A 13,713-nucleotide genomic window follows, 5' to 3' on the forward strand; every position below is an offset into this window, starting at 1 on the left:
CTTGTTAGTACTCACCGATACCAATACCACTGTTTTAATGCAGTATCGGGGCCTCTGCCGATACCAGTAACAAATATCGTATTTTTTCAAAATTAATTTTTATTTTTTTTAATTATTATCATTATTTGTATTTTATTTGTTTTCGTTATTATTCCAAACAAAACCTGTCTGTAAGCCTCTCATTTTTATGGGCAATGTTAAAATGAAAGCGTAACTTGAGTAACAAGCTCGGACAAGGACCAAATTAAGCTTGTAAGTCAAGGCAATACAGTAGTAGGCATTTTAAAGGCGGTTTTCAACTTTTTAAAGGCGCAGCGCCAATTCAATTTTTTTCCCCCACTGCCTGTGGCTGCACTGGGTTCCAATTGACTGTATACGTAATAAAGACAGACGTACTCTCGCTTTCTCCCGCCGTCCTGCCTCAGCCTCCATTGGCGAGCCGTTAATTGATCCAACAAGGAGGCCGCCGTCGGCCTGCCGCCGCCGCGCCGGTTATGAACATGAGGCGGCGTGGCGCTCTTCATAGATTTTTAAATTAGTGTCAACTTGGCCCCAAAGATGCCTTATTGACTGATTAAATAGAAAGCGGCTTCCAAACACTCCCCAAGTCCCTCTCGAGAGTTTCAGCCGGCCTGGTAATTGAAAAAGTGTAAAGGCAAAGTGTCTTCAACTGTTGGTGTGTGTTTGTGATGTGTGACGTGTTTGTCTGCTTGCAGCTGTGTGCTCTTTATCTCAGCTGGAGAGAGCGAGAAACAGTCAAGGCGGGATTGAAGTATTGCTTAGGAGATCTTTATCCCGCTGCAAACACCCGGTCTCAATGTGTTGTGTTGCAAAGGTTTTTCCTGGCCGAAATACGCTACAGTACACAGTCAAGGGTGCTAAAATGTCCTCGCGGCTTCCATTTAGGCATCAGAACACACAGCCAGGGAGGAGACTCAAATCATCTCTCCTCATTGAAATGAAAGGAAATGCCATAAAATCTATTTTGTGTGTGTTTTTTTGTGTTTCAGCGGGTCATTAAAAAGCATTGAAAGTCATTAAAGGGATGTTGCAGAAATGAAGGCCTTAAATGGCATTAAAAAGCACTCAAAAGATGTCCAGAAGCATTCATTTTATATATATATATATATATATATATATATTTGTTGAGACTGGAGGCAAGTTGTAATTTACAATGAACAAAATGGGCAGGAGTCCACAAGTCCCTTCAGTCAATGATTAATTTGCTCCCTAATTTGAAAAGAAAAATGGACTGTTCATCTTGCCAACGTTTAACATGAAATGCTAATACCACCTAGTGGCAGAAAATGACCTCAACACAAATCTGGCTCAGTATTTTGCACTCCTTCTAACTGTATATCTTTTCAACTTCAACAAATAATTTTATAATAATAATAATAATAATAATAATAATAATAATGGAGGAAAAGCCGTTAAGAAAATGGATGGATGAATTCAGTTACAACCCTACGTGTTTTAGATACACATTTTTTGTCAACTTTTATGTTAGTTAACACGAGTATGACAAAAAATTGAAAATGCATATTGTTCATTTAGAACAGATATAAAATAAACAATTACGGAAATTATGAGATTAAAAATGATTGTGTGTGCGTGCGTGAGAAACTGGTGACTTTATCATTCTACATTGTGCAGAGCCGAACATGATATGATACTATAATATTGTATTCTGATATTTTGATATCACGGCATCTAGATACAATATTGTGAAATCAGAGGCTGATACTGCGATGTGTCATTGTAATAACATGTCACAGTATCTTGATAATATGATATGATGAAACGATATCATGATACTATTTGATGTCATGATGATATGATATCCAAAAAGGAGTCACCGTGGAGTAGCATTTCTCAGACCGACATAAAGAAATGAAGCAAAGTTATCAATGATTTTTTAAATTTTATTTGTATGTTTGTGTGCAGGCTCCGACATGGCCATCTTCTGCCTGCTGTGCGGCAAACGTTTCCAGATGCAGACGGCGTTACAGCAGCACATGGAGGTCCACGCCGGCGTGCGCAGCTACATCTGCAGCGAATGCAACCGCACCTTCCCCAGCCACACGGCGCTCAAACGCCACCTGCGCTCGCACACAGGTCAGCGAAGGCGGGCACGTACACGCCGCGCCGTCACACTCAGTCAATTTAAAAAAAAAAATAATAATAATAATTTAAAAACGCCCAACCCGTTTGCATCATTCCGCGTGCTTCATGATTTTTTTTTGGGGATTACCCTTTTGTGACGTGTTGACACTTCAAAGTGAAACGTCTGACGATCAACGACGCGCCGAGGATTTATCCTGACAAAACGGGATGTTTAGCACGGTTAGTCACGGGGATCACAAGTTTTATTTGGGGAATTTTGTTAATTAACGCCTAAATAACGCCATTTCAAGACGGTCTTTTCGTTCTGGAACGCGTGGAGTTTTTGTACATGTACAAATGAGATCAACCCTTGCAAAAATAGAAACATGGCTTTAGTTGAAAATACATGCTTCACTCTTCTGTTGACATTTTTTTAATGTGTGTATATGAATATATATATATATATATTAATTACGATTAAAACATTTAATCGCCTGACACCCCTAATGCTATATATATATATATATATATATATATATATATATATATATATATATATATATATATATATATATATATATATATATATATATATATATATATAATACACATCTCATACATAGGGCATGGTACAATACAAAGACAAGTCAATTTTAAAGTAGAACAATTTGATACAGTTCGATTCTGTGGTATTACGATTCCATTCAATATGGTACTACTCGATTCAAGAGTGTTACTTATTTTACATACACACTGTATGTCAGACATTGTGCGTATATTGCTAGTACGGTAAATGTTGCATTTCTGTCCCCAAAAAAAAAAATATATATATATATATATATATATATATATATATATATATATATATATATATATATATATATATATATATATATATATATAGCATTAGGGGTGTCAGGCGATTAAATGTTTTAATCGTAATTAATTGCATGACAATAGTTCACTCACTCATTAATCGCAACTAATAATATGTACAATAATTTGTTCCCCTACATTTTCATAATCTTGACCTAAAAGTGGAAAAAAATGTTAAACTAAATATGGCTGCATCCGTTAGTCATTGATACGGTAATTTCATAATAACTGAGTTAAAATTAAAAATATGTACTGTACTGTAAAAAATGAGTGATATTTGTGTTGGTCATATTTCTGCCACTAGATGGCATAATTGCATTTGTAAGACGTTGGCAACGGCCTGAGTGCATTTTTCTTTTCATATTCAGAGCTATCTAATTTTTAACATGAAGTAACGTGAAATTCTGCACATTTTTAAAATGGTAAAATACAACTTGAACCCAGTCTCCACAAATAAATGCATTATTATTAAATTTATTAGTGCTAAATTTTGACGTGGACGTGTCAGCTGCGTTGCGACTGGAATTCCCCCAGTACAGGCTTTCCAAGTAAGGGGTGGTCATTAATCGCACGTTAAAAAAAAAAATTAGTGCCGTTAAAGGAGCTCTAAATTAACTCAAAATTACCAAATTTTGACACTCCTATATATAATTTTGTGATATTTTTTTTTATTCGATTTTTTTTTTTTATTAGTTATTATCTTAAAAAGAAATCATAATACTCCCTTTCTTTTATTGTGTGCAGTCGTATACTAAGTGCATGTATGCCCAGTTAACAAAAACCTTTTTTGCGCTGTCCCTTAGCTGCGCTGTTCTCTGTCGAGAAGCCAGCCTAAGCTAAAAATAGCTTACAGTAAGTAAAAAAGCTGCATTTTATTTGGGGTGGGTGTGCGCAGTGCCGCTCCTCCATTCATCTTCATTCAGGTCAGCAGTCAAATGGCTTGTCGTGACTTATTTTATTCATTTGTGTGTCGGTGGAGCGCGGCGAGGCCGCAGCGGGATGCTAATACGTTGTTGACACACGTGGGGCCAAATATGAACACATGGAAATGAATTCCATTCCAGTGGTGAAGGATGAATGCTTATTTTTTTATTTTTTTATTTCCCCCCCCCCCCCCCCCCCTCTCGCGCTGTCTTCGACCCCCGCCTCAGCAGCTTGTCTGCGACCTTAAATAACAGTCTCACTGTCACGGCCGATTTAGCTCGCCAGCGCTCCGGATAAATATTTGAAAGGAAAAGGCGGCGAGATGAGAGCAGTCGGCCTCCATTTACGAGCCGGGCCAATGGGATGTGCGGAGGGAGGGGGGTGAGATGGGGAGGGGGGGTGGGGGGGTTGGGCTGTACAGTACCTGCCCGCCCAGCCGGCGCGAATGTCGCTGGAAATGGTTGGTCGGGTGTTAAATCACAAATGAGAGCGTCGTTTAAATATGACTTGTGTTCGGGGAGGAGGAAAGGCGGATTACCGAGTTGGGAAATACGTCCTCGTTTTAGCCTGACGGCAAAAGAAAAGGAACGCGCGGCGTTCCCTCTGAATATGCGCTGTGAAGTTCATCATCTTTGGCACAATCGGGGGTGGGGGGGGGCAAATGCGTCTGAAGGGATTGTACCAAGATGGGTGATAGAAAATCATGATACGATGATATTGTGATACCATTTATAATTTGATTGTATCATGATATGATATTGTGAGCATGATACTGTCATATATGTCAGCATACTATATCATGAAACTATCATGATAGTATATGATACCATGAGACATATATAATGTTATGCTATAATATAACACCAATTCTGGTTATGATAATATGATGACATGATATCATGATACTGTGACATAATGATATTTAATGACAGTGGTAGACGATAATATACTATGTGATATGCTGTGACGTGATTTTTGGTGGTGTTATTTACAATATATTAATATTGAGCTATGAAACCATGACAATATGATCATGTAGTATAATTATCATGAAATCCGATGATATCATGATGATAGAACGTGATATTGACTGATTTTGTAACATGGAAGCATGAGGCTTTCATACCTTTTGTACCTCAAAAATTATTATATTTTTTCAATTTGTTATTTTTTCTTAAACAGTTTTCCCATCAAATGTCTACATATTCATATGAAATACTAAAAAAAAAAATGGTTGCCTTTCGAGACCCTTTAGGGATTCCCAGCAAGAACAAACTCTAAATTCCCAACATGAGCGCGTGATCTGAACGGCCGTTCAACGTAAGCACCGAGAAGAACGTCGGCTGCTTGACTTAATGTTCTCTTGTGCGGAGAGACAAACCGTAAAAGCTAGCCAAAGAAGCAGTTATTTTTGCCGTCGTCGTTTTGTTCCTTTGCGGGACATTCATTACGCGCGCTTCGTTTACCTGTCCTGCCGCCTTATCGCCGCGACGCAGCCCGAGAGCCGTGACGCTGGATCTGCGTCGCAGACGTGGAATTTAATGGTGTTTATTTCAGCATCTTAATCTGGCCATCTTTATTCCCCTCCAACCACCTGCGCGGTCTACGACACACACACACACACACACACACACACGCACGCACGCTTAGCTTTTATTTGCTCTTTTTTTGTGGCTTTACTGCATGTATGCACAGTGCATTAAAGGTTCAAGTGCACGCGCTCAATTATACAGTGTTGGCAGCTGTGCCTTCTCTTAAAACACACACGCACACATTACACAGCAGAGCTTCATTAATATTCCATTGTTGTTCACTGTCTGTCTGCGCCCGAGTGTGCACGTGAGACAATTTGCTGTGGGCCGCATCGTTGTTGTGTTCGCAGCTGTATTTGAGCGAGCAAATAAATCAGCTGTGGCCGTGCGCCCGTGATTTAAAACCTACAGAATGAACACACAAACCGGAACCCCCCTCTCAATGGTGCCCTCGGGCATCGCCACCCTCAACGCTGGGGAGTCACATGAGAGGCTTCGTTTTTCTTTCTTTTCTTTGGTCCCCCTTTGGGTCTCCTGGCGGCCCCACGACTCTGGCTGGATTTTGAAGTGTTCGGTTTAGGTGAACGGTATGGGAATTCTTATTTATTTTTATTTTTTTTCGCACGCACGCACGCACGCACACACACACGCACGCACACACGCACAAACACACATACAAAAAAAAAAAAAAAAAAAGGGAGAACAATGATGATGACATTTCAAATGATCAATACTGAGATCTCCCAAAAAAAAAAAAAAAAAAAAAAAAAGAAAAAAAAAAAAAAAAAAAAAAAAAACATGAGAGGCTTCGTGTGTGTGTGTGTGTGTGTGTGTGTGTGCGCGTGCGTGTGGTGGCGGAGGGACGCAGGTGGCGATGCCCGGGGGCACCCAAGGGTCCAGTGCCCATGTGATGCGGTTCCAGCTCACTGTGCCGGCCGGGGCCTCATCTGTGGCCCGCCTGCTGCTGTTTCCAAAGAGGAAGCCGGGAATCGGTGGTCTAGAATTTTCCAGCGAGCAGTTTAAACGTAGCTTCCGCCAATTTTCCATGACAACCGTGCTTTCGGAATGGCTTGTGCTCATCAACAATTGTAAGTTTAATTCATTCCAAATGATCTTTTCCCTTTGAATTGAATGGAAACGCCATTCATTTGTTCCACCCCCACCCCCCCCCCCCAAAAAAAAAAACATTTGTTGGATAATATGAATTATAGCACTCCATAATATTGTACCTAAAACATAGGGCTGGGTATCGGTTCTAATTTCCTCAATTGATTCGATTTCAATTCACAAGAGTTCAGATTTCGAATTTTCATTTCAATCTGCTATCTGATTAATTAAGGAACATCAATTCTTCTTAAATCTCAAGGACATGATAAAAACTTTTTTAAAATTTAAAATTTTAATTTGTGTTATTATCACTTAAGTGTTACACAAACATTGACATCAGCAAGGATGAGATGAAAATATTTCCATAATTCTGTATACTATAAATTAAACATATTCTGAATTGTAATAAAAAAAGTGCAATAAATGTAAGAAAATACTTTTCAATTCATGTGAACAGTAATTTTCAGAAAATTAATATTTTAAAAAAAAAGAAGGCCTTTAACATTCTATTTTCTTAAGAAAATCTATTTTATTTTATTTTTAAACCCAGCCCTACTAAAAACACCAAAAAAGTAATAGCACATTTGAACATTCCACTCATTGTGCTGCTCCTTCTGGTGCGCCCAACTTGGCCACCAGGAGGCAGTCCGTCAACAAGGTCACTAAGTATTGTGTAATAAATAAAATTGACATTCTCAAATGACTTGTTTGCCCTTTTTTCCCCTGACCCCGTCGTGTGCAACAATACCAACAAAAAATTTAAATCAACTCCGAAAGCTCATGTATGGTATTACTTAACATATATGAAAATGGACATGTTCGCTATAGTTAGTTTTATATATTTATGGGTTAAAATTAAAATTCGTCAGAGCCGGAAAGCAAGGAAACAATCCATTGAGTGTCGTTGGCAGCATTAGCATTAACGTCCACGTATTATTATAGGCGCTAAAAAAAAAAAAATCCATATGTCCCCTTAAAGACACATTTTTGTTCCTTGTGTGTAAAGTATGATTTGTCTGAGCCCAGAGTGAATGCATGTAATTCTCCCCACGTTCTTATCTCGTCTTGTACACGATATCCGCTTGTAAGTAATCACGGCTTTCAAATGCAACAGCACACTAAATCATTTTTTTCCCTTTTTTTTAAGAATCCAAAAGTGAGTTTGCTGAGTGTGTCCTGATAAAGTTTACAGACATAGGAAAAGAAAACAAATAGCGATAAAGTGAGAGAGAAAGTAGCGCTGGGGTCAGTGACTCCCCCGCCGCGTTTGCTGCAAATGAGATTTTCAATACGATAGCGAATGATGAAGTGAAACCTTATGAATGCAGCCTCCAAAAAAGAACAAAATTGAAAATAAATCCTGTAAGGGTAACTCTTGTCTGCTTTGCTATAGGTTAGAATGTAAGTGCTAATATCTTAGCATTTGAGCAATTAGCAAAAGGCTGTCCTTTCACTACTCTGGTTGCTGTTTAGCTAGATATCAGCATTAGCATAATATCTTAATTTTATTTTATTATTACTATTTGTAAGCTACCATAGTATCTGTATACTAGGCAAGATGTAAAATCTTTATCCGTCTACTCAGGTTGCTATTTTGCTAATTGTTAGCATACGAGCTTATAATATATTAGCATTTGAGTCATTCTGATAAGAAACGACGCTCGACTACAAGAAAGATGTAAAATCCTTATCAGTCAGCGTTAGCGCCTTCTTGCTAGCTTATTATATTTGTCGTTTGAATAATAATGAATGCTAATGACACTTACCGTATGTTTCCCATGTTGAAATAACCATGCTTGAAGTCTTATTTTTGAAGATTTATAAACTTTTATAGTATATGACTTCAATAATCAATGCATTATTTTTTTTATTCAATAGAATTTCCATTTATTCATTACAACACCAAATAGTTGTTCATTATTACCTGCCATTTATTTATCTGCTATTGCGTGAATACGAGACGGCTAACTCGTCCTGGCGCTTCAACTCACAGATCCCTCTGGTGCATTGCAACAACACAACGAGGCTCCTTCCTGTGGCATTAGCGCTAACGACAGCTTGAGTGACATAGAAGGAACATTTGGAAAGGAATTAGAGGAAGTGAAATTCATTTGTTTGACGATGACCCATATGCTAGTATAGATCTGCTAAAATATTAGCATTTTATCGTTTCTCTTTATTTGTAAATGATTATTTTTTGTTTGAGTTGAGCGTCAGTTCTCATGAGCATTCTCTTGTTATCATATCCTCTTGCTCTTGCACTTTGCTCTCTCTTTTTGTTTAGTTTTTTAGCATCCGATATATTCATGAAAATGGCACAGGACGGAATTAGGCGTAAACAAAGCATTGAGCGCCGCCGCCGCCTTGCATATTAGCATCCCGCTCACTTGCTGCGATCCGACGGCCTAATTAAAGGCGGCTGAATGCCAGACGCATTGTTATTCCGCCGGCGTGGCGCGCGGCCGCCGGGCTCGTTGATGGATGGCCATCTCCGCCGTGGCCCGCGACGCCCCTCGGCGTACAGCAGGAGGCGCTGATAACTTGATGCGGACAAATAAGGAGTGTCACATTTATTGATCCTCAACACACACGACCATACCCGCCCCCCCTCCCCCAAACCCTCCCCCGCATCTCTCGCACGCCCGTCACATTACAGGCGAGCTCGTTGCTTTGAACGCGTCGTCTCCCGTGACAAGTGCGGCGCGGGCCGAATGTGATCAGCATTTAAAGTGCGTCTTTCATCCGCCTGTCTACGCGCAACAGAATGCCGTCTGCGTAGAATAAGGCCTTAAATAACGCAAGGGGGCGGGCGCTGAGATTGTCTCTTAGCGGAGGGCACAACGAGAAATGCAATTTATTCGGCGGCACGTCGCCGCTCGGACAGGCAGATAATGAAAGGCATAGGTCATTGATGGCGACTTAAACCCGCAGCGTTGGACTGAGATGCATTAATATGCATTAATATAAGCCACATTACTTGACTGGGGAATGTGACACAAGGCGGGGTTTGTACAGTGGATCTAAAAAGTCTACACACCCCTGTTCAAATGCCAAGTTTTTGTGGTATAAAAAAAAAAATGAGACCAAAGATCATCCATTTTAAAACATGTTTTCAACATTGTGACACTTTAAGCTATCTGTACAACACAAATGAAAACATTTTTTTTTAAGGGCTGGTAAATATAAGTGATATATGGTTGCACAAGTGTGCACACCCTCTTATTATTTGGGATGTGGCTGTGTTCAGAATTAATCAGTCACATTCATACACATGTTAAACACCAGCCACCATTTCAAGTGCCTCTGAATAAAGTTCAGGTGTTTTAGTAGGCTTTTCCTGGATTCTTAGCCTTTAGGAATTGTGGTCAAAAAGGTTCATCCTTGGTTTCTTCAGACCATAGGCAGTTTTCCCACATGTGTTTTGTTTAGTGTGTGTGTGTTTTTTTTGTTTTGTTTTAATGTAGCTAAACTTCTTCCATCCCCCCATTCGGTCTCTGAAGCAAATTATACCATAGCCAAATTCAGGACATGTTCCTGCTTGATTACCTCATTCATTCCCAGCCATTTTCACTGAAGCAACCCCCTTCGCTCCCGGCTGTTTTACTGGATTTTGACCGATTTTGCGAGGCCCACAGAATATTGTGTTCTAATGCTGCAAAAACACGGAACCTACCAAAAGAAAGATTAGAGTCTCTTCTTTCATCAGGAAAAAAAAGTATATTTCTATCTGTTTCTGTTTTGCAGCATTTCGCATTAGAATATGGCTAAGTTTCATCATTATTCACAAATCTATTCCAAACTGTGTGGAAAACATCTTTGTTTCAACATGGCTCTGGTCTTATACTCTGCTGCCACCTGCTGGCCGTTTTTGTCATAACTACCATTGCTTCAACCGTTCTCTTTAGTTCAGAGGCGGCATCAAAGCCTTCTGTATGTTCTAGCATAATAATAATAAAAAAATAAACGTATTAATAAGTCTTTGGGACATTTAAAAAAGAACGTGTTTATATGTTTTTGGGAGCAAATGAGTTAATGAGAACACAAACAATACATTATTGATTGGAGAGGGCAGAAAACAAAGAGAAATTATATCCCGACAGTTTTCCTAATTAAGGAGGAGAGGGATGGATCTCAGTTTGCTTCTTCTTCTTTTTTTTTTGTCAATTGAAACTGGTGTACAACAATTATTGTTTGAAAAATATCAACATGACAACATGTGTAAGCAGCCCAGCACGAATGTAATTCCCAGAATACAGCAGAGTACCAATAATAAAAACCCTACCATTGGCGTAGAAACTCTATTTGGAGGCGGTCAGGATGTAAATATTACTATCACTATCACGTAACATTTTTTAATAATAATAACAAATGTGAGTGGTGCCTGACTGAAGAACTAACGTGCCCACCTGGCCACTTTGCAGCGGGGGACCACCCGTACGAGTGCGAGTTCTGCGGGAGCTGCTTCCGCGACGAGAGCACGCTCAAGGGCCACAAGCGCATCCACACGGGGGAGAAGCCCTACGAATGTAACGGCTGCGGCAAGAAGTTCAGCCTCAAGCACCAGCTGGAGACCCACTACCGCGTGCACACAGGTAAACACTACAAGTTGCATTGTTCACATTTGTGTGCTATCTATGTTAATGAGCCAAACAGCATTCACATGAAGTACTGTAGCTACACAAGAGTATTAAAAAAAAAAAAAAAGCCTTGACAAGCAAGCTAGCGCCTCAAGTTGCGAAAAAGGGTTTTATATGTTTCTCTACTTTTTAAACTAGTTCTAATGACAACTGATAAAATGTTAACTTGTTAGCAGTTATGTCCAAATTTAGTAAGCTAGCAAACACAGTAGCGAAAACACTCAACCCAATAGATAAGGTCTTTACTTCTTGACATGTATTCGGATTTCAAATGAAAATTGGCTCAAATTAGTTGGAATGCTAACACATAGCAAGGTAGCAACCTGAGAAGAGATTTATAAACCCCTGTTCTTGCTAGCAGTTATGCTCAAATTTTGTAAGCTGGCAACTAGAGTAGCAAAAACCCTTAGACCAATTGATATATTTCAAATGAAAATTGATCAAATACTTACATGATAGCAGTCTGTGCGCTAACACATAGCAAGATAGCAACCCGAGGAGAGATTTATAAACACTTGCTCTTGCTAGCAATTGTTATGATAACATTTAGTACTCTAGCAACTAGAGTAGCAAAAAACATTAGACCAATTGGTCAATTGATATATTTCAAATGAAAATTGATCAAATACTTACATGATAACAGTCCGTGCACTAACACATAGCAAGATAACAACTTGAGTAGAGATTTCTTAACACCTGATCTTGCTAGCAGTTATGCTAACATTTAATAAGCTAGCAACTAGAGTAGCAAAAAAAAAAACTTAGACCAATTGGTCAATTGATATATTTCAAACGAAAACTGATCAAAAACTCCAATTGGTCAGGATTTTAGTACATTTCAAATGAAAGTTGATCAAATACTTGCATGATAACTGTTGGTGCGCTAACAAATAGCAAGATAGCAGCCAAAGTAGAGGATAAGCTAATGCTGTTTGATAGGTATCTACAATATTTTCCTGTATTTGATTAGTATTTCTAATGGCAATTGATAGAATGCTAACATGCTAGCATTTATTAAGTAGCGTAGCATACCAAGAGCTGTGTTTGTTTCTGACTTTATTTAGCCACATGAGAGCATATTGCCTGAAAACGACAATGATAATTGGTTCAACTAAAATCATAGACACTATTGTTCACACGGTTGAACTGTTGCTAACCAAAATAGCAGAACCTTGCCAGAATATGATTAAAATTACGGATGTGTTGTTTTCATCCATAATACTTCTTTTATTTTTTTAATTGTTTTCATCCAGCTCTTGTGTTAGGATGTCATTAGACGCTGCATGTGTCCCTAATGTTGAGTGTAAATGAGTTTTTCCAGTAATGCATTCATTGTCACACATTGTGGCAGCAGCGACACACACACACACACACACACACACACACACACACACACACACACACACACACACACACACACACACACACACACACACAGCAGATGCATATCTTTGTTGCTGCGCTACAGTAAATGAATGTCTCCAAAGACTGCCTATTGATCGCGGTATATTTAGAGCCCCATAAAGATGTTGACACAGTGATAAGCTAGCGTCCACCGAGAAAGGGAGCTCGGCTAAGACTGATCGGGAAGCCCACCGGGACACTTATGCTTCCTCGCCATTTCCTCACAGTAACAAACACACACACACACCAAATCTGTATTTCGGGCTTTTTCAAACTTTTTGTTCCGGGGACATTTTTCCCAGTTTGCCATCGTAATTCCAACATCACTCAGACGTAAGTGCCATTCCATAAGATTTCAAAAGTTGCCATTTTATAAACAAAAAAAAGCCGAAATGTTACGATAACAAATTTCTATTTAAAAAAAATAAAATAAAATCGGAATGTTATGAAAATACTACTTTTTTTTTCAAGAAAAAAAAGTATTGTTTACAAGAAGTCAAAATTTAATGAGGTCAAATTTTAACAAATGAATGTGCCATTTTCTGGAAAAAATTATTGTCTTAAAAAAGGGTCTACTATTTTCACCTAAATTACAGCTGTTTTCATAAGTCACTATCCTGTATTATGATAATAACGTCAAAGTTTAATGGGAAATGCAATGACATTTATTTATTTATTCTCCAAATAATGGGACGACAGTATATTTACGAAAAATATGGCGTCATAAAAAATTTCATTAAAGTGAAAGTTTAACTAAGGAATAAAGTTAGCTATATACAAGTGAATTATTTTTTAAAAAATTTAATTGCCTTAAGTTTGAGGGGGGAAAATAATAGTTCTTTATTCTTAAAAAAAATGCTTGGTTAGATATAGGATTGTGCTCCTGTAATAATACGACTTTTATTCTATATACTTCTTTTCATCTTTTGTATTCCGAAAACGTTAAAAAGTGGCATAGGCAACTACGCTGTTAGGTTAGCCTTCATGCGATTTTTTTTTTTCCTTTTCTAGAAAAAAAAAAGAATGCCGATTTTTTTTTTTTTTCTTCAATCTTTTGCAAAAACTTTCAAAAATGGCATAGTCAACTGTGCTATTAGGTTAGCCTTCATGCGATTATTATTATTATT

General features: G+C 38.5%; 1 protein-coding gene across 3 annotated transcripts in view; it reads left to right on the forward strand.

Moving 5' to 3' along the window:
• The window catches only part of zbtb16a (zinc finger and BTB domain containing 16a), a 143,313-nt gene that overhangs the window by 121,180 nt on the left and 8,420 nt on the right, over positions 1-13,713 (forward strand). For all 3 annotated transcript variants that reach the window (XM_077547028.1, XM_077547029.1, XM_077547030.1), the window contains exons 5-6: positions 1,948-2,118; positions 10,967-11,137. In XM_077547028.1, coding sequence (XP_077403154.1) covers positions 1,948-2,118; positions 10,967-11,137 — 342 coding nt within the window. The remainder of the gene's footprint in view (positions 1-1,947; positions 2,119-10,966; positions 11,138-13,713) is intronic.

This window comes from Vanacampus margaritifer, chromosome 16, assembly GCF_051991255.1.
Source record: "Vanacampus margaritifer isolate UIUO_Vmar chromosome 16, RoL_Vmar_1.0, whole genome shotgun sequence".
In the NCBI taxonomy this organism is placed as follows: domain Eukaryota; kingdom Metazoa; phylum Chordata; class Actinopteri; order Syngnathiformes; family Syngnathidae; genus Vanacampus; species Vanacampus margaritifer.